The 20715-nt window shown below is 34.1% G+C and overlaps 2 protein-coding genes across 4 annotated transcripts; one reads left to right on the plus strand and one right to left on the minus strand.

Moving 5' to 3' along the window:
* Positions 1-331: 331 nt before the first annotated feature.
* Positions 332-5718, minus strand: LOC128237407 (E3 ubiquitin-protein ligase XIAP-like). Its single transcript, XM_052952925.1, has 8 exons — positions 4491-5718; positions 4128-4279; positions 3779-3848; positions 3298-3420; positions 2531-2718; positions 1651-1831; positions 1000-1107; positions 332-811 (listed from the first exon to the last, which is right to left on the minus strand). The coding sequence occupies exons 1-8, from the start codon at positions 5509-5511 to the stop codon at positions 615-617; spliced, it is 2040 nt and encodes a 679-aa protein (XP_052808885.1). The 5' UTR covers positions 5512-5718; the 3' UTR covers positions 332-614.
* Positions 5719-9082: 3364 nt separating this feature from the next.
* LOC128237408 (baculoviral IAP repeat-containing protein 7-B-like) lies at positions 9083-16719 on the plus strand. 3 transcript variants are annotated; one of them, XM_052952926.1, is made up of 10 exons: positions 9083-9254; positions 10174-10408; positions 11278-11465; positions 11744-11843; positions 12103-12201; positions 12740-12811; positions 13353-13540; positions 13795-13900; positions 14159-14266; positions 14497-16719. In XM_052952926.1, the coding sequence occupies exons 2-10, from the start codon at positions 10222-10224 to the stop codon at positions 14706-14708; spliced, it is 1260 nt and encodes a 419-aa protein (XP_052808886.1). In that variant the 5' UTR covers positions 9083-9254; positions 10174-10221; the 3' UTR covers positions 14709-16719. The 3 variants fall into 3 exon arrangements, with proteins under 3 accessions (XP_052808886.1, XP_052808888.1, XP_052808887.1); XM_052952928.1 differs by having other exon boundaries at positions 11744-11840; XM_052952927.1 differs by lacking the exon at positions 9083-9254 and adding an exon at positions 9259-9287.
* The last annotated feature ends 3996 nt before the right edge of the window (positions 16720-20715 follow it).

Genomic DNA, 20715 nt, shown 5'->3' on the forward strand with positions numbered 1-20715 from the left:
GATCCTTTGCAGTAAATGGGTATTGGTTGTAACTAAAGGGTTGCTTTTTTTACTGGCACGTTTATAGCCCGCCTTGGTTTGTCGAGCACTTGATACCAGTGCTTAGAACTATATAGATGGGCATGATTAGAGCAATTTGAGTTAAAATAATTTTAGGTCGGTAAGACATAAACATAATAGTTACAGACACAAACACAGGAGGGGCTTGGTCATAATATATGGTAAACATCTGTATACGTTATGTAAAGGGAAACGATATGCAGCAATAAAAAGTAATGCGCTAAAAACCACACAAGACATACATTTTAGAAGATAAAAAAATTCAATGAAAAACAATTTGATGTATATCAGTTAACTCTATGTAGAGTAAAAGAGAAATATATATATTATAAATTATTAAATATATTATTAAATTATATAAATACAATATAATAAATATATAATATACTCCATAAACGTAAAAGTTATCACAGAATGGTTTGATTGCAAGAGAGTCTCCATTCAATAACAAAAAAATCTTGTATTGATTTATATAAACATAAGGATTAGTTTTCCCTTTTCATTTCTGTCTTCTGACTTCAATATGTGTAAATGTATGAGTTATTCGGCGGTTTTCAACCCATGAACGTTTTAACGATTTCCCTGATCGGCCGGTCACAAACGGGACACACCGTGACGTCATATTTGCTAGCGCAGTCCATGCACAGTCGGTGATGAGCACATGGCAAGAACAGTGCGTTAACGTTATTGACATTACACCGCTGGCATTTCAAGATGTGCTTCAAGCGAGCGTTCTCTTCAAGGATGCTTTCTGTAAAATGAGTAAATATCTGGTTTATTAATTGCTATATATTTAATTGAGGAAGATAACGCATTGCATTCTATCAGAATCAATTATGTATATGTAAGAATTGAAAACTTGTAAATTGAAAAAAATGATAGAGTTATATAATTACATTTCGGATATTTAAGTTATAGCAGAAAATCGAAGCTTAATACCTGGGGTGTCCACTGTCACTGCTTCAAGTTGAAATTGTCGAATTTCATTTCGTTTCTGGATATCCCCTATGCAGATGATAAGATCTTCCAATGTTGGAAGGATATTGCCTGGAAATAGGAATCAGGACATTTTATGAAAATGGAAATTAGAAAATTTTCTGAAAATGGAAATCAATATATATTTCCTGAAAATTAATATAAGTATATTTTCTGAAAATCAGTATATTGCCTGATATAAAAATCCGACTCCTGAAAATGAAAGTCAGTATATTTTCTGAAAATAAAAATCGGTATATTTCCTGAAAATGGAAATCAGTATATTTCCTGAAAATGAATATTAGTATAACCTGAAAATAAAAATCACTTTATTTCCTGAAAATGAAAATAAGTATATTTCCTGAAAATAAAAATCAGTTTATTTCCTGAAAATAGAAATCGGTATATTTCCTGAAAATGGAAATCGGTATTTTTCCTGAAAATGGAAATCAGTATATTGCGTGAATTTGAATATCAGTATATTTTCTGAAAATCAGTATATAAACAGAAATGTAAATCGGTATACTTCCTGACAATGGGAATCAGAATTTTTCCTGAAATATAAATTTCCTCCAATAAAAATCCGTTTTTTTTCTTCTGAATTTGGCATATTACCACTTGTTCTAAGCTTAATGAGGGCCTCTTCAAACTCTTCTTCTGGAAACCCAAGATCCTCAGTGCACGTGCGACGGTGTTCCTCCAGCTCCGCACGCCCAAGCGTGATGTTGTCTATACCAGAAGTCACGACGTCTTCAGGGGAATTTTCCTGAAGCTGTGGCACAGGTCTTGTTTCTTCCTATGAAAATAACATATCGATGACAACTTAAAGGAAATGAAATAATATTGCGGCTAAAAAGACATGACATGTGTTGTCAATCAATTACTTGGTTGACAAATACGGAATGAAATCCAGATGTCATAAGAAATGCAAAGAAGTAAATAACCTTCAGACTTTTGTAACTTAAACCTTTTAAAGAATGCATCGCAGTGATTTCATTGCATATTGATAACATATTCTACGTGCATGCCAATTTATATGAACATTATTAAGTGTTATTGATTAAGTGTCTATCGTCGAGTGCATACAATACAATGAATTGAATGGTTGTCTTTATTAAAGAACAATCATACAATGCATTATTAAAGAACAAACATACAATGCATATATCTTACCTATATTTGTAATTCTGATATTGAAGTGTTTTTTTATTTTAATCGTTATTGAAATTCATGTTTTGTTGGCAGAATGCCAAATTGTAAATACGATGGTTCTTTAATTTGATCTGTAATTGTGCAATAATGTGTAACTAGTTCAAAAGATAAACATGAAACTGTTCAAAGGGTTATGTATTTGGTAAGTCGTTAAAGCACTTGGTCGTACGACAAATAACTGAGTTTGAAAATATGTAGATAAAAGGCAATGGGTACATAATAAAGCGCAACCTTTGAAACGGCCAGTGACATGCTTGGCGGTAAGAAATATATATTTAATCACCAGTTCTGAAAACTCTTCCCCTTGGTCAACTGAAGCCTGAATGAGCTCGATAAATTGGTCCCCCTTGGTTGCCCTGGCGAAGGGACAAGCCGGAAACCAGCGGCAGTGTTCTATCCAAGGGTCGTCTCCCGCATCCCACCGTCGCAGTCCTCCGTCACAGGCGAAACACCGCACGTGATCTTCAACACCTATAATAATACACATACTTTATCAAAAAATATTATACCATCCACGATATGTCCCTTTTAGATATTTAATCTTACTTTTAATATAGCGGTTATTATGTCTGCAAATTATTCTATTTTGTTGAAATATAATAATAGCAGTGTGAGAAAACCACCGGTGCTCCATCAAAGTGTCGGCTCCTGCACCCCATTGTCGCAGGACCCCGTCACAAGCGAAACATTTTACGAAGTCTTCCAAACCTGTATATAATATTCTAAACATGCTACCTACTGTTTTCAAATATACTTTCCAAAACTTACTCGTCAACCATCTAATAAACGCATGACCATAGTGCCTTTTGTCAACGACGAGACAGTGAATTTATACCGCCCCAAAAGCTTAAAAAATACAGCAAAACTCTTTGTTTTCGCTTTGCCCTGTTATAAATGTTTCAAGGAGTTGGTCCATGGCGTCCAGGCTCGACTAGGGTACGTTCAAAGCTAATGCCCTGAATTGTCAGCAGCAGCAAATGAGCTATGTGAGCTTCTTATTATTCGCCAAAGAAGCGAACGTGTTTTTCTTTGAAATAAGGTTAATCGTACCTGCGAAGTAGAGACCAGCGTCTGCCAGATGGTGCGGCCTCTGAGACGCCTCTTCCGGCCAGCTATTAAATGTGGCCAGGCGGGCCTCATAACTAGCGTACTCGGGCCTACGGTATGTAGTATCTATAATCGTAAACCAAATAAGAAACAATTGTCATTATTTTGAAAACTTGCACAGTAAGATAATCCAGTAAATATTTTGAATGGATTTAATTTCACGAATCACGTTACAAAAATTATGTTATTGTATCGTCAGAAACGTGCGACTGGATATCCGACGATGATTTCATTAGCATCAAGACCTAGATACAAAGCAATAAGAGGCCACACCTACTACCTGGGTAAATAAAGTTATACAAAGCGGAGATATTTATGTTATCGTGTCACCAGAAATGGGAGAGCAGATATGCGGTTTGTGGGTACATTAGTGAAACATGAAAATACATTAGTTAAATGGAATACAAGATAACAGAAATCGTACCTGGGACTTGTTGTGTTTGGAACGATACCAACTGCCGTCTTCTTATTGTTTCGGGGTCGTTAATAAGACACTGCAAAACGTAGATTCATGTCAACACATTGATATATTAAAGAACCAGGGTTGTGAAGTACAAATTAGTGCAACTAATTAAAACATTGATATAAACAAGTTCGTGAATTAATTCAATAACCCAAGGTTTCTTTAATTCAAAGAGAAGTGGCTTTGAAACAATTTAATACGATTAACTGTGAGGTGAAGATTAAATATATATATATATCTTTCATGTTCCTTAATATGAAAATAAATTATAACGCCGAAAATGTTTTACATTGTAATTATACATGAATACCCTTTTCTGTTCCAATCCAGTCACCCCATACAAGTCAATGAGGAAGTCACAATTGCCAGAGTTTTTAATGTGCTCTGACATTGGATCGTCAACCGGGTTGAAGTCTTTGAGACCGATACCGCACTGGTGGCACCGAACCAGGTCCGCATCGCCTTGAATCAACGCAGAAAAGTATTACATATATGTTATAAAATTAATACTTTTATTTTATACCCAAAACTGTTATACTATCAACTGATTATTATAGAACAGTTTATTTGATAAAATATTTAACGTTATCAATAGATTTTAATATTTGACCCACATCTGTATACCAACTTATGTAAATAAAGAAATAATAGGCAACGCTTCAAATATATTCACCCGTGAAAAAGAAGCCAGCTACTGCAAGCGTTTGTGGTGTCGGTGCTGAATGCGGCCAGGCGTTAAACGTGTCCAGTCTGTTTTCCACGGTAATTTTCCCTGGATAGCGAGGCCGTTTTCTGTTGCTTCGTGATTTGTCATCTGCCCTAGCGCTCTCATATGTTGAAATGTTGTTCTGCTCATGCGCATTTGCATCTTCGCCCAATCTAATCCCTGCCCGCCAAGACGAGGGGTTTGGTAACAATAGGCCGTCATTGTACACTATGCCCTTGTTAAAACTTGATGGACATGCTGAATTTTCAAAAGAGCTATTGTCATGGGGAAAAACAGTTTCGTTAATCCCTTTCAGCGAAACAACAAGATCGCTGTTCTTGTTTCTTCCGGAAGTCGTGTCAGCGCTCCTGTTTTCAACTAACGTAAGGTCACCAAAGTAATACACGTTATGTAGAGGGTCATCTTCATATGGCAGATAAGTCAACTGTTTCTTTGACAGATCAACTTTATATTGACAAAAGTGATCGTCAACGTACCATTGAAGCTTTTCAAACAGCCGCTGGCAGTCTGTCGTCTTTTTTAGTACCAAAAAAGACCCCGCAGATCTCGACCTTCTTACAAGAAAGTCCGTAAAAGGAACCTTGGAGAGATAAGAACATTTCTGTACATGTTGATTCTCCTCTATTATATTGAGCTCTTCTGTTGGATCAAGCAACACGAAACAGCGATATTGACCATCCTTATATCGAAAATAAACCGTAAACTCTTGAAAACTGGAGAGTACATGCCGAATGAAGGCACTGAATTCTGCCGCGTACACAATGTGAATCTCGAAGATGATTACTTCTAATATTGTAATATCCCTTTTACACTTCTTTCGTCTTTGATGATGGCATTTAGACCTTGCCACTCCCCTCCGTGGTAATCTTCTTAGATTTACATTTTTATTTTCCGATTTTGTATGTCTCTCTTTAGAAGTCCGTTCAACTCCATTTGGGAGCTTTGATGAATACGATACTTTTACCATATCGAAACAGTTATTACATAGGACTCTTTCTTCTGAATAGTATATTCATATTGGAATTTATTAAACTCAAGATACCAGTTAGGTGAATATAAATTATTTAAAGGTATAATTATGACAAATAAGAAATTTTCTCATGGAATCCCAATGGTTTTATTTCCGTATTGTATATTTTAAAACACATCATAGCAGGTGGAAATTAAAAGTATTGATTCTCGTCTGTTTTATATCTTTTATTATTATACCTCATGTGACCTGCCCATGTTAAATTCTCAAACCCATCACTGGCATATTCGTATTGCCAACATTGACAGTACCATTTTGACAAGTTGACATGATACTGTCGCATAGCACGCGCGTCTATAGGCATGTTTGAGGTGGTAAGCGCTAATTTAATGTGTTGTAAATCTGGTAATTTCCGGTGTTTGCATTTTTTCCAAACGACATTTGCAGCAAAATGACAGCTTATGAAACAAACAGTTTGTGTAATGGTGAACAACTTTATATAAATATAAATATAAATGTGTTAGGTAAAGGAAAATAAATATTGCATGACTTCCAGTATTGTCAACATTCGGGTATAGAATATTTATATTATATCGACCACTAATAGTATTTCAAAAACTAGTGTCATCATTTAATTGTCGACTGGCTTTAACACCACTCTCAGACCAGCATTTACCATACCAAAAGCATAGTATAACTCTTTTTAAAGTACGAACAACCTAAACAATGTCAACGGTCTTTATAAGCATGTACACTACGTTAATGGTATTTGCCTTACGAAATGACACTCAGTTTTAGTTCGTATGCGTAAACAAACATTAGTCTAATTTCTTATCAAGTGGAGCAAATTTAGTGGAGTTAAAAGTATAGATGTTAAATCTTTAATATTTGGACAAAGTATAAGTTCAAATGTTAAGAAATAAATAAGAAAGAGTTAATCAAAATAACATGCAATGATTGTTGAGGTGATCACAAGTTAACTTATTCTCCCTCTCTGTACTCCTTAAACCATAGCATAAGACTCTGTCCTTGCCTCACTGCAATAATTGTAATAAACAGTCCTGAGGTAAATCGCTTTAATGAGGTCTGCATTTTTTCCATTGGTGGATTTTAAATGAAATTTGAGCAAAAAAGTTTTAGTAGCTTTACATTTAAAATTACTTTATAAAATAGACATTTAAAAATAATTACATTAATCAAATTTGAAACGAATGGTCCCTAGAGGGTGCAAAACATTAACAGGGCTAGCGCGCCTGGTGGTTCGAGTATCTAATGTGATTTGCCAATGACTGAAAACAGCAACTAAAACATATAAACAATTGAAGGTAAGTGTGCATTACACATTCTGGAGCATATCACTTTGTTATATGCTTTCCTGTGATTAATAAAGAATGAACAGTGCGACAAAATTGATATTTCACTGTTTCAAACAGTGAAAATATCAGTGAAAATATCATTCCAAATCAAACGTCAGTGCGCACGGGGCTTGGACACAATGTCAACGTTGTCATTTCCGTTACGTTTGCATACCAATGTGAGCGCTCTTCTAAACAAATACACTATTTATCCCCTATATTATATCAATATTGATATGAAACACTACAGAAACAAGTCCAGTAGTCGATAGTTTAAACATTAACCCCATTTAATGGCGCAGGTTCAACGCAAATGGCATAGAAAACAAAATGAATCACAGAAAAAAACACACCACTGCAATATCAATGGAAATCGATTGTTATTGAATCTGTAAGGTAGGTCACGTCAAATGGATGACAATGTCATACCAGAACAAATATCTAGGGGTATTTAAGACGTATTTTTGATCTTCACAGAATTAAAAGAACAAGAAATATTGAACAGTATAATCAAGTCGAAGATTTTGAAAGTATTTTAGTATTGTTGAAACTTAAAATTTACCCCAAATTCCAAAGATCAGAGAGGTTTGCCCTTAAATACAAAATTTGAATGTACCCTAACATACCTACAAAATCCTCAATATTTTTCTCTAAATTGTATAAAAATCTTATTTATTTTAAATCTCTATATTTGGGTGAAAAAAATGAAGTATTTACTGATCTCCTTTTTACTGTGAATAGGAAACTGACTCATTTTTTTTACTCCTGTGGTTTAAAGTGGTTTATTGTTGTTTCATCGCATTACAACATTCAATTAAAACATAATGCAGATTAAATCTTCAAAAATTGTAACAAGTGCAAAATATAGGAGCGGGCGCACAAAACAATTTTTTTTTTTTTACATTTTCCAAAAAATAGCAGCGGTAAATCCGCGAAACGAAACCTTAATTTGGTGTGGCCTAAATAACTTGCCATCAGTCCAAATCCTTAATCTTCAGCAAACATCTATAATATGGGTGGTGAACAATCGTATCTACTCGGCCTTCTTAGGCCAAGCATTGGAAAAAGACCAACGTGTTCTTATTGCGGAATAAAATATATCTGCTTTCGTTCTTGTTATATATAACAGAACTTCGTTCTAAGACCTGTGCGTTTTTCAGCTGTATCAATTGTCGAAGTAATAAAGTAATGGCTCTGTCCTTTCTACAATTGTACCAAGATTTTCAAAGGAAAGCAGGTTTGTAATGTTACTATGAAGATGTCGGTCGGTGAATGGGTGGGTTGGCTTGTCATCGAGCATCGCTGTGGCGATTTCTGCTCAATAACTTCAGTTATGATTGATAGTAGGGATGAAGATAGTGATGGTATGAAGCGAACTGACTGGTAACGTGATATTGCATTTGACATTGTTGGGTCAAGGTCAGGACAACATTCACCCAAAACAACCGAAAATCAGATTCCGCCTTTGTTTGAAGCAAGACCTTCGGATTGCGTTTTATGCGTGTTTGGGTCAAGGTCACTGAGGCTTACATAAAAAACAACGATAATGAACGACATTTGTGGTGAATTTACTACGTGACCATTGATGCAACTGAAGGTCGTTTTCGGTTATGTTTTAACATTTATCGATATTTCTAGTGTACTTTTAGCAATTTGAAAATAAACAAACTTCAGTTCTTTGATAATTTTGACTGACCCCCCTACATACACACCAAAAGGTCACTGCAACACGTTTTTATCGTATTATTACGTACAAAAGAGAACATCCATTTAAAATGTTCGCAAACACTCTCGATTTCAGCCTAGGCTACCTGAATGTTGAAAAGGTAAACTATTTTGAATAACACCACGCCATACACAATCGTTTTATTTTAAATTAAATTAGCAAACGCACCCAATTATTGTCGAGTCATTATAGATGATTTAACTTAATGGACACTGTTAAGATAAAGACAGAAGCAATTTTGCCTTGTCTTTAAGTATGTTAAATCAGTAATATTGGAAAATACTTTAATCGGTTTAAACGCTCACACAAATTTCATTCTATATTTAAATTCAAAACATAACCTCAAATGTAATTTTATCATGACCTCGGTTTTCCTGTATCTATTTTTATACGCAGGCAATGGCAAATTGCGTTTGAAAAATTATTAAGTTATTTGTATAGTGTAAGTCATATCAAAAGTAGTCCGCTAAGCACATACATAGACACATATTATAGAATATATTTATCAATGTTTATGCCTTTTTATGTGGATAATTTTATGACATTTTTTTATTTTGTTAGAGCGTATGTGATTTTGAATCTGGATGTATTATATGATGAAAGGAAACATCTACTTTCTTGCGCAACCGCATTACCCCAGGAATTCATACTCGGCATATGTAAGTAAACTGTTAAAGTGATTGGATGTTAAGGTAAAAATTTAGATCAGATTTGCTTTGTTTTAAAGTTTATATTTGATACATGTAGTAAAAAACAACTGCTTTAAATGCACGTAAACCATCAATTATTAATAAATATGATGAACACGATATATGCTGTACATGACTTTTGTATAGTGTTGCATATTTTAAAACAAATAAGTTAAACATGATATTGCATGAATGTTAAAAAATGTATTGCGCAGCCTGTATTTTGAATGTTTCGACAGAAAATATTTGCATATCTCCGTGTGGTTACATTCGATTTCATTAATGGTAATCAGAATATGGTCGTATTGCAGTGGCCACATCTATATTGCTTAATAACTTATGAGATAACAGTAAGTAACAGGGCATTGAGCATTTAATGTCTGTGCTTTATTCTAGATTTATTTTTCTCCTTGTAAATACGTCGTCTATAAACGCCGGTAAAAAAGTGAGTATATAACTATGATACAGTCTAATATAATGTCTGATAAAATCCCGAGGTCCACACGATGCCGTATTAAAAAGAAATATAAGGGAAATACCTACGAAATCCCTAATGAAATTTCACATGAGAAGGAAGTTAAGGGCTTGTTTCTAAAATAAATGTGATGCAAGTATTTTCGAGTGAAAAATCATCAATGTTGTTTGTTGAAAAATCGCAGAAAGGCACAGCTCATGTTTTTGTAAAATGCATATTTTTGTGTGAATGACGAAATAAAGTGTTGCAAAGAGTGTTAAAACTAAGACAATATAAGCTGGAACGCTGCATAACAATCAACTCTTACTATGACAGTTCTTGTTATTTATAAATCTCTATAAGTCATCGGAAATAATATAATAAAAGTACATAACACATACATATTTTTTTTTATTAAATGTTCCCTATTTACAGACCATGACTCGGATACAATACAGAAGATACGTTTGGCATACCTAGAGAATGCTAAAGCGCAAACATTCTGACAAAAATGAAGAGCAAGTGTCTACAGACGACAAGGATAACTTGGCTGATACAGATTATTGCCATAACTACACACATGCTAATCCCTGGAAAAATGATATTAAATTCAAGAATCCCCTGTATCCTCCTGTCTACGAGGTGCATAAGGGAGGTTCAGAAGACAAAGGTATGTGTCAAGACAAGTTTTGTTTTGTTTTATTTTATTAACACTTCAGGGTCAGTTGAAGATTTTCGTTTGACCTTGATACCATGATTAACTGTTTGGCTCGTGTATAAATTAGTAAATGTCGAATCCAAAATAGCACTTAATTCCTGGCTAATACGCGTCTGTACATTGGCTTGAGTGTGTACCAGTTTGGGGAATACTGCCTTTGGTGTGTTGATTATCGCCTTTGTCAACAAGAAAGATCTGTGAAAGATACAGGTCATGAATTCGCCCTACGATGGGAACCATCATTTAGTTGAAAGTAGGCGCTCTGCCAGAAACAAGAACCTTATTCTGGTGGTTTCTTTAAAAGGGATTAATAGAACTACTATTCCTTATGATTAGAGTTATTTTAAGCATTCAGTTTTACAAACGAATTCATCCAAAAGCACTGTATACAATGCCAGCATATTGTTACCAAATCCTTCGCATTGGCGGCGATTGGATTGGTGATTATTCAAATTATCATGTGTAAAACAACATTTCTAGTCTAGGAAGCGTAAGTGCCAATAACAAACCACAAAGCACCAGAAAACGGCCTCGCTATCCAGTGAAATGTTCTCTGGAAAGCAGACTGGACCCGTTTAGCACCTATCCGCATTCAGCACCGACCCCGCAAACGGTTGAAAAAGATTGCACGGATAAATATTTTGTATCGTTGCTGGCATAATTAGAGGGCCAAAAAGCGTCCGATCACGTTTTGTGGAAAGAACATAAGAAGGGCACATATTGAAGTAATATTAGATGTCTTCCCTTGATATGCTAGACTAAAAAAAATGAATGCAGATCCATTTTATTATAGATAAGTACAATGTGAACCTTTTATACAGATGTGGACTTCCACGTACGATGTCTCGCGTGTGACAGAGGAGTACGACACTTGGATGCGGGGGACAACCCTTGGGTTTCCCACCGCCGCTGTTTTCCGGCATGTCCATTCGCCAGGAGAACCAATGGGGACCAGTTTATCGAGCTAATTCAGGCTTCTGTCGACCAAGGGGAGGCCATTTCTGAACTGGTAATTAAATATTAAAAAAATATAAAGAGTACTGCTAAACATGCAACAAAAATATGAAAACAATCAAAGCAATAAAGTATCAAGTAAAACCCATTTACCGAATGGCCCTCTTTCAAATTCGCGCCTTATTATTTTCCAAATGCCTTTCTTCTAAACATTTTGAAACAAATAGGTTTGATTCTGGCACATGTGTCTTTATTCGCTTACAAAAAGTAAAACCGCTTGATTCACCAACCAAATAAATGATTGACAATAGTCATCCAAATACCGTTGCATAGGACGTAACAATACCTGAGCTCGCGGAGTACCGGCGCAAGTGCACTGAGGATCTTGAGTTTTCCGCCCAAGAGTTTGAAGGGGCATTCCATCAATTTGGTAGTATGCATGTATACTTTATAAATATGTTAGCTTTGATGCGTGCATGATTTAAAGATGATTTTATTTGATAACTTAACCCTTACCAATGTCATTGTTTGATATAGCACTGCGTATTGTTTGTAAATACTTGGGTATGAACTAGAAGATACAAATATATTATCAAATTTACTTGTGGCAAATTTCTTTCTCGAACAAGCTATATCAACGCGTATGATTTCATGTAAAACTATTAACTGTGTATAAATTAATTTTCTTTCAGGCAAAGTATTACCAACATTGGAAGATTTTATCTCCTGCATTGTGGATAATCAGAAACGAAACGAAATTGAAGGGGAATCCATTACAGTGGACACCCGAGGTATTGCGGATTGAGCTTCGATCTGCTGTTAATACACAATATTATACCTCAAACCACATTTCGGCACTTTTAATACATGTCACTTTTTATTGCACCACAAAATACATATTCGCATTTCCACAACTTGTCACATTATATTACACCACAATCTACATATCGGCATTTCTATTACTTGTCACATTATATTATACCACAAACTACATATCGACACTTCAATTAAATGCCACAGTACATAATACTTCAAATCATGTATCTCCACTTTCATTAATATCAGATGAAAGTAGGCATAACTATGTTTTATTATATCTTGTTTATTTGTAATTTTGTCTTGGTTCTGATAAAATCATCGTGAGATACCCACATGGTGTGGATAAGTCGTACGTATCTGATGATATATTACAATAAACTTTAGTTATATTTGGAATCGAAATTGTAGTTATTTTAAAAATTAAATTCGTCCAAAACATTCAATCGAATATCATAACGTGCACGAATGCATAATGAGGACAATTGTTCAATATTTGATTTACCCTTATAGAAACTACATACCGAAGACCCGAGAACGCGAGCTGTGAGGCGCGACTGGCAGACGCTGGTTTCCACTTTACAGGTACGAGTTTACTTATTTGTAAAAAATAAAAAAAAAACAAACGTAACCATTGCTTTGTATTCTAAGACAAAATATGAGTAGCTCACACACTTCATTTACTGCTACCGACAATTCAGTGGACTTACAGTCGAGGTTCCTACTTATACTTTGACGCTAGACCCCGATTTCTCAAACAATATTTAGTTCTTGATAACAAGATCAAGCTAAGCGCACTGTTTTTGTTTTCTTATAAATGGTATAATTTTCTTTTTTGTAACGTCAATAGATTATGTGAACTATTTTTATTTCGTTAAATTGATTAATTATGTAATATTGTTAAATGAAATACGATGTTTATGGTCATTACGCGAAAGATGGTTCTAGAAAATGGGGCCAGAGCTTTTTTGGGGGGTGACTTAAACAGAGGGCCAAATAGCGTCCCGTCACGTTTTTTGGAAGGACATGAATAGTATTAAATTTCATTCCTTGATATGCTAGATGAAGAAAGAAATATTCAGATCCATTTAATCGTGGATAAGTACAAGTTGAACCTTTTATGCAGGTGTAGGCGACCTCGTACGATGTTTTGCGTGTGACGGAGGACTGCGACAGTGGGATGCGGGAGAAGACCCTTGGATTGAACACTGCCGCTCGTTTCCGGCCTGTCCATTCGCCAGGAAAACCAAGGGGCACGAGTTTATCGAGCTTATTCAGGCTTCCGTCGACCAAGGGGAGGCCATTTCTGAACTGGTAATTAATTATTTCGCACGACCAAGCGTGCAACAAACATATGAAAACAATCAAAGAATATGTATCAAGGAAAACCCATTTACCGAATGGCCCGCTTTAAAAGTTGTGCCTTATTATTTTCCCAATGCCATTTGTCTGAATATTTTGAAACAAATAAGTTTGATGCTGGCACATTTCAAAAATAAAATGTATAACCGTTTGATTCACCAGCCAAATAAATGATTGACAGTAGTCATCCAAATATCGTTGCATAGGACGTAACAATACCTGAGCTCGCGGAGTACCGGCGCATATGCACTGAGGATCTTGAGTTTCCCGTCGAAGTGTTTGAAAGGGCATACCATCAATTTAAAAAAAATGGTAATATGCATGTATACTTTATAATTATGTTAGCTTTGATGCGTACGTGATTTAAAGATGATTGTATTTGATACTCCAACCCTTACCAATAGCAAGGATGATGAAGCACTGCATAGTGTTTAATTACTTGGATATAATCAAGAAGACAATTATATCAGCAAATTTACTTGTGACTTGTTTCGTACTCGTACCAGCTATACCAACACGTATGATCTCAAGTCCAACTATTTTACTGCATATAATTGATTTTCATTTCAGGAAATATATTACCAACTTTGGAAGATCTTATCTTCTGCATTCTGGATAATCAAAAACGAGATGGAATTGAAAATCTTCAAGGGAAATCTATTATAGTGGGCACCCTAGGTATTGGTTGAAATTTGATCTGCTGTTACTAAATGCATAGTGATTACCCGAAATTGTGATGTTTTATTTTCTCAAAAAATGACGAGTTTCAATTGCCTAAATATAAACAACAATAAAGTGACAGTTTGCAATACATGATCTTCAACGGTTAAATATATAACAATGATTAAACCTGAGATTTACTGTTGTTAAATGTGTTGATTATTACTTTTACTTGGCATTTTTTGCAGAAAGCATACACGGAGAGAACGCTTGCTTAGAGCACATCTCGAAATGCCAGTGGTGTAAAGTCAATAACGTTAACGCACTGTTCCTGCCATGTACGCATCACCGGATATGCATGGACTGCGTGAGGAAATATGACGTCACAATGTGTCCTTTTTGCGACCGACATATCAGTAAAGTTGTTACAACACTGACAGTGACTTATATATTAAAGTAGGAAATATATACAATACGCTTTCTGAAATGAATATATGAAATGTTGCTTATTATTGAATGCAAATAAAGCAATTTATTACTGAACGAACACCAGAGAGGATTTCAACGCTCTAGTGCACTTAATGTCAAACTTAAAGTAATTAAAGATTAACGGCCGTATCAACACGATTCCTGATGCTATCGTAAGACAAACTAACTTTCAGTGGTCACTTTATAACAAACCTTTGCCAAACGAACCTGGCCCATTATTTAAATTGACATTGATTTCACATGAGCAAACATTCATGCACAAATGCAATAAAACGTGGAGATGTTGGAAAAACCACGTGACTAATTGGTCAAGTGTACGGCAAAAATTGTAAATAAGAGGTCTCGATTTAGGTAGGATTTATAAAGATAACGTTCTAAATATAGAGAAAGTATTTCGTTATATAATGACCAATTACCCCGCAATAAAGAGCACTTTTCACGGTTATGTAGAACTTCCCCAAATTCCTACACATTTTTTTTTTAAAATCTCAACCAACTGAGTTGAAAAGTTTGGCAAGGTATACGCTCTTTACAAATATATTACTAAAATTTGGGTTAAGAAAAAAAAACCCAATACTACTATCATATTTTCAACAAGTTTTATGCGTTTTGAAGGTTTCAGAGGTTATGGGTTTATTTCTAATAGTTATTTCAAAGGAAAAAATGGGCAAAAACAAAATTCATAAATACATGGACGTTTAGATTTGACTTAGTACACGAACCTTTAGTGCATATACTTATTATTTCACTGACGGGTTCTAAAACATTATTATAAATAGATATTTATACTAATGACATTTCTAAATACACTTTATTTTTGTAAACTATGAACAAATATTGTACTGCCAAACGTAAAGCAATATATACCTATTACAGTTAAGGAAGAAACTCTTTACGCTCCATAAGTAAATCAAACTCTTGAAAGGTTTGGAAGTTTTTTAAGAAGTATGAAAAATGTAACCAAATGTAAACAATTTAGATATAACTGAATTTGTAAACCATTTTAAGAATATGGCTTGTTCGCCAAATGAAAATAGTTTTAGAGAACATGTTAAATAATGTTTAACTGATAGTGCTGATATTGATAGTTTAGATTGTTTGTTTAATGTTGATGAACAAATTAAAAAAATATATGTCAAGGCAAAAGAGCCATATCTTGCATACATTTTTTAACTATATTGTTGAAAGAGGGTTCTGCCCCGATTCATGGGATTTATATATATGTATATATCTGTGTTTAAATTTGTAAAAGTGTTGCAATCAAATAATATAAGTGAGGTTACCAAACTATGTGTTTCTGTTAAAGATTGTCTTAAAGTTAGATCCGATATAAGTAATGTAAGAACTTTATTTAGACAAATTTGTTCATTCACTGATTTAAATAGATTATAACAATTACATTAGTTACTGAATTTGTTGTAACGTATCATCTTTTGTGTGTGATTTCTTTTGTATATATTTTTGTTTGTACTTCATTGTTTGTTTTGTTACTATGCATACACGTTGACATTTATCATTATAAACAGATGTGTTGATTGCGATGTACATTGCACTAGTCGAAATAAACTGTCTGTCTATCTGATAAACATAATCCCTCTAATTACCAAGGAATATTATAAAATATAGGGAACTAAGATATTTTGATACATTTACTAACATACGCATACTAACTATAATAGGTTGTTATAACATTTCAACCATTATCTCTAGAAAATGTGTTTGTGTACTTCTTCCATTTATTGATTTATTTGCTTACATTCTATAAACATTGTTTAATGTGTTATGCTATAAAAATATCGTATTGTAATATTATGGCTAAAATATTACCGTTAACATTACGAAATCGAATAGACAATTGGTGTGAAAGTGAAAATAATTTAACGATGCTCAGTTTGGATTTAGAGAGAATAGAAGCTCAGTTGATTTTATTTTATCCTACACTCTGTTATACAAAATGTGTTAGTAAACAAAATGAAGCTTTATTGTGCTTTTATTGATCATTAAAAAGGGTTGAAAATTTAGCTCAACCTGAAAAAATAGGAAAATACGCTTTAATAGTTAAATAAATAAGTCAAATTTGTGGACAAGACAAAAATAAGGATTATTAGCTATATATGTTCCACGGCAGCGAAATCACTGATCAAATTAGTGAATTTACTTATACCCCAGTTAACGGTTAATGATGAACAAAGGGTTACTGAATCTTTCATAACAAAAAAAGGTCGAAACCCAGGCTCTTTAAGTTCAATCTACGCTGTATTTACAAAACTGGTTTCTAGGAACATATAAATCTTTCTTTTCTGTAACACCGATGTTAATTATGAATACATGAGGATATAAATTGGTAAATAGGAAACAGTGGTAACGGTAGTAAGGGTCGGCGGAAACGGAAGACGCGTAACAAGGGTCAAAAAGGGTTTTCCGGTAGCTCAGGCGGTTCCACTGAACATAACAGCAGTATTTTTTGTGTGACTTTTGTCAAACTCATATTGAAACACTGAAACATCTTTTCTGGGAGTGCCCCAAAATACAACCACTATGGAATAGACTAAATCAATTCTTAAAAGATAATCATATTAATGTAAACTTAACATTAAAAAATATCAGCTTCGGAATAGTAATCAATGAAAAACACACAATGATTACTAATTTCTTAATAGTGATAATGAAATTCTGCATCTTGGGTTCAAAGTATAGAAAATCAACGCCTCAATTTTCTCAGAACTGAAAATAAATGATAATTAGACATAAAATAGAGAAAGAAATTGCTTTTATAAAAGATGAAATGAAGCAGCATAAAAATAAATAGTTTTACATCCGTTCTTATTTAAATCAATCTTAATTATCACCTGCCCAAATTCGTTTTTGTGTTCATAATTTTCTTTTTTATAAAAAAAAAACTATTATAAACTATGTTCCGCATTTTTTTCATATTTTGAGTTATTTAGTGATTATGAAAAATCGATTGTGAAATATAAAAACGTCCTCATGGTAAATGTATAAATAAAACTAGTTTCGAAATGTTCATGAATTCAATTACATATGAAATGAACATATTGATGTGTTTCTGCACAACATATTTTTGTATTATACATTTGAATAAAAAAAACCTAGTGGCGAAATGAAGGCGGCAAATTCCAAAGGGAATATCAACATCGCTACATGGGCAGGCGAACCGACCCCAGACTTGCCCAAGATTTCACAGAAACAAAAGTTTCTACAGGTTTTATGAAAACTACATGTCATCTAACTATTACTTAGAGTTACAACAGTGTCCTTGTAACTTCACGCACTTCAACAGTATTCATATTCAAAAATTGTAATAGTTTCTTAACATATTGTCCAAGTGTTCTCGAACATTTTCAAGTATAAAACTGAGTACAAATCCTACCCCCCCCCCACAAAAAAATAAAACTTTTCTTTGTGTAGCTTGGGTCTGGTTTAACCCCCATTTGAAGGTTGCGTGTTTTTTCTAGTTTGTCTGTTCGTCTACTGAATGTTGGTCCTTATGCAACAGCAGAATCAAAATATGGTTTGGGTCTGTTGGTTTGTCCAGATCTTTTCTTTTTCTTAATAGTTATTTTTAAAACAAATCTTTGTAGTTAATTTACATTTCAAGGTATTGATAAACTATGACTTATATATTCGTTCTCTTTGTGTATAAAATATATTGCGATGGTACCAACTTTCAGGAGTGAGCAGACTTATATTATCTTTAATAATCCATATCGAACGTGAGGTAAGATTTTCAAACAATCCAAACAGGTTCGTCTATGGGTATATGCGTATATTTTTGTTTTGGCTTTCGCTTTCGCTGGTTTCCGTCAAATGCACGATCATAATGGGTAAACACATGCATATATGCAGTTTCACAAGGTTCACTCATTTTGCTAATGAAAAATCTCATTCTGTTGAAGACAGATGTTGTTTGCACTAATGTATTTTAAATCTTCTCTCAACTAATTTAGAACTGGAATCGTCTTAAAATGTATACTCGTTTATCTCGATAAATAAGGCAGTCTAAACATTGAATACATACCTTATTATAATATGATTCAGAATTCGTAGTTCAATGGTTAATATGGCAATGTTTATAACTGCATTTTCTTGTTGTAAAACCCTGTCCGGGTATACTCTTTCTCGACTACAAGCGTTCCTATGAAACTGTCTAAAATGCTTAATTACAATATTAAGAAATAGATCTTTTGTTCTTTTAGCACCCCCCCCCCCCCCAAATATTGCGTTAATTGCAATATGAACCAAATAAGTGAACTTCTAATTGCTATCATTTTTATTTTAATAAGTGCGTTTTGCTGCCGTGTCCTGAAAGTAAAAACTACATTGGAAATTATACGTATTGTCATCTAATTCGTGATTAGATTTTACTAAATCGTCACATTTAGTTAATAAATAGTAAAAATTCTATAATATCTGTTATAACAAAAATCGCAAGATTTGATAAAAACATCATAATTTGAAATTATGTGATTTAATGGTTGGTCAATGTACGATAGTTCTTACCATGTTGATACAGTCAACTGTTGTGTGTTTGTTGTCGATTCGGCAGTACTCTGAGACACTATCTATCTATCTCTATAGGCGTATGTGACATTAACTCGTCACTCATCTTTTTATCGTGTTACAAAGTTGGAACCCCTTTATGCTAAATGCATTAATATTCAAGAACTAAGTGGATAACATTTAAAAACCCAAGGTTGCAAAACTGAACAGAAACATTCTGTGATAACCAATGCATACATAAGATAAACCTATCTGGAAATGCTGAAAACTGTCGCGCTCGTGAAAGACCCGATTAAGTTACAATTACAACTCGACACAGACAACATGGTCTTCATCACGAGCACCGGGGCAAACAGGCCCATGGTGGTTAAATTACACAACTACAGCTTCAGTGAGGTGGTATGAGTGAAGTCGCTCTATTCGGACGTTAAAACCGCACCCACAAAACAAGATCGTGGAATCGGAATACAGTCCTGGAGGATTATCGCGAAGTTCGGAAAGCGAATTACCCTCACAAACAGGAGGCCAAATACCAGAACAAGAAGCACAGGGAACAAACCGGGTACATAAAAGGGGAAAATAGACCGAAATTTCACCAACAGTTTTGTACACGGCCAACTTTGTGACCCTTTAAAATGTAGTGTCGAGGACAGTCGAGAGGGATTGGATGTAAGAGTCTTTTCATAAAATATTAATTGATTTATGAGAAACAAAGTGTATAAATACTATTAATCGATATGACATTATTTCTATATAAGAAACATAAATATCAAGGCCTACTGGTTTAGATTTAGACATTTAAGATTATTAATGTCAACATGAAACTATAAGTAATCATCAGCCACATAACGCTAATAAAACCGATAAAGCGTTTGTATTTTATTAATATATTATCACGAATTATGAAGCAAGCATTTTGTGATCTTTTGGAATAAACATATATGGTATATTTTGAATACGGTCATTAAATCTTGTTTTTTTTTTTTACGAGGATGTCTATTTCTCCCACCTCAGATATGTAGATCCAAAAAAGTTACCGTACAAGAGATTCTTATCTTGCCCATGGGCAAAGATAAAACATGTACACGTATGGAAGTCATTTTTTATTGCCATCACACAATTATCTCATTTGTTGAAGACCCTCGTCTGTAGCATCATGGTAACCGTGTTGTGGCAAATTTTAAAATCCTAATTAACTGTTTCTCGCTTCAAATGGCACCATAAAAACGTTTTAAGCTCCATTCAAGAAATAATGCTCCACTCTCCTTAGAACTATTTAAAGAACGATTTGACTATTAACATAATCTGAATAACTGCGCGCATATCCATGACAACCACGAACTATCACATATCTATATGCATTTATTTTCACTTCGCACAAAAGAGTTCCAGCGAAAAAAAAATACATTTTTCCTTATTGTGTTTAACTGAGGTGGAAATAGCCACACAAAACATAA

Source organism: Mya arenaria, chromosome 6, assembly GCF_026914265.1.
Source record: "Mya arenaria isolate MELC-2E11 chromosome 6, ASM2691426v1".
In the NCBI taxonomy this organism is placed as follows: domain Eukaryota; kingdom Metazoa; phylum Mollusca; class Bivalvia; order Myida; family Myidae; genus Mya; species Mya arenaria.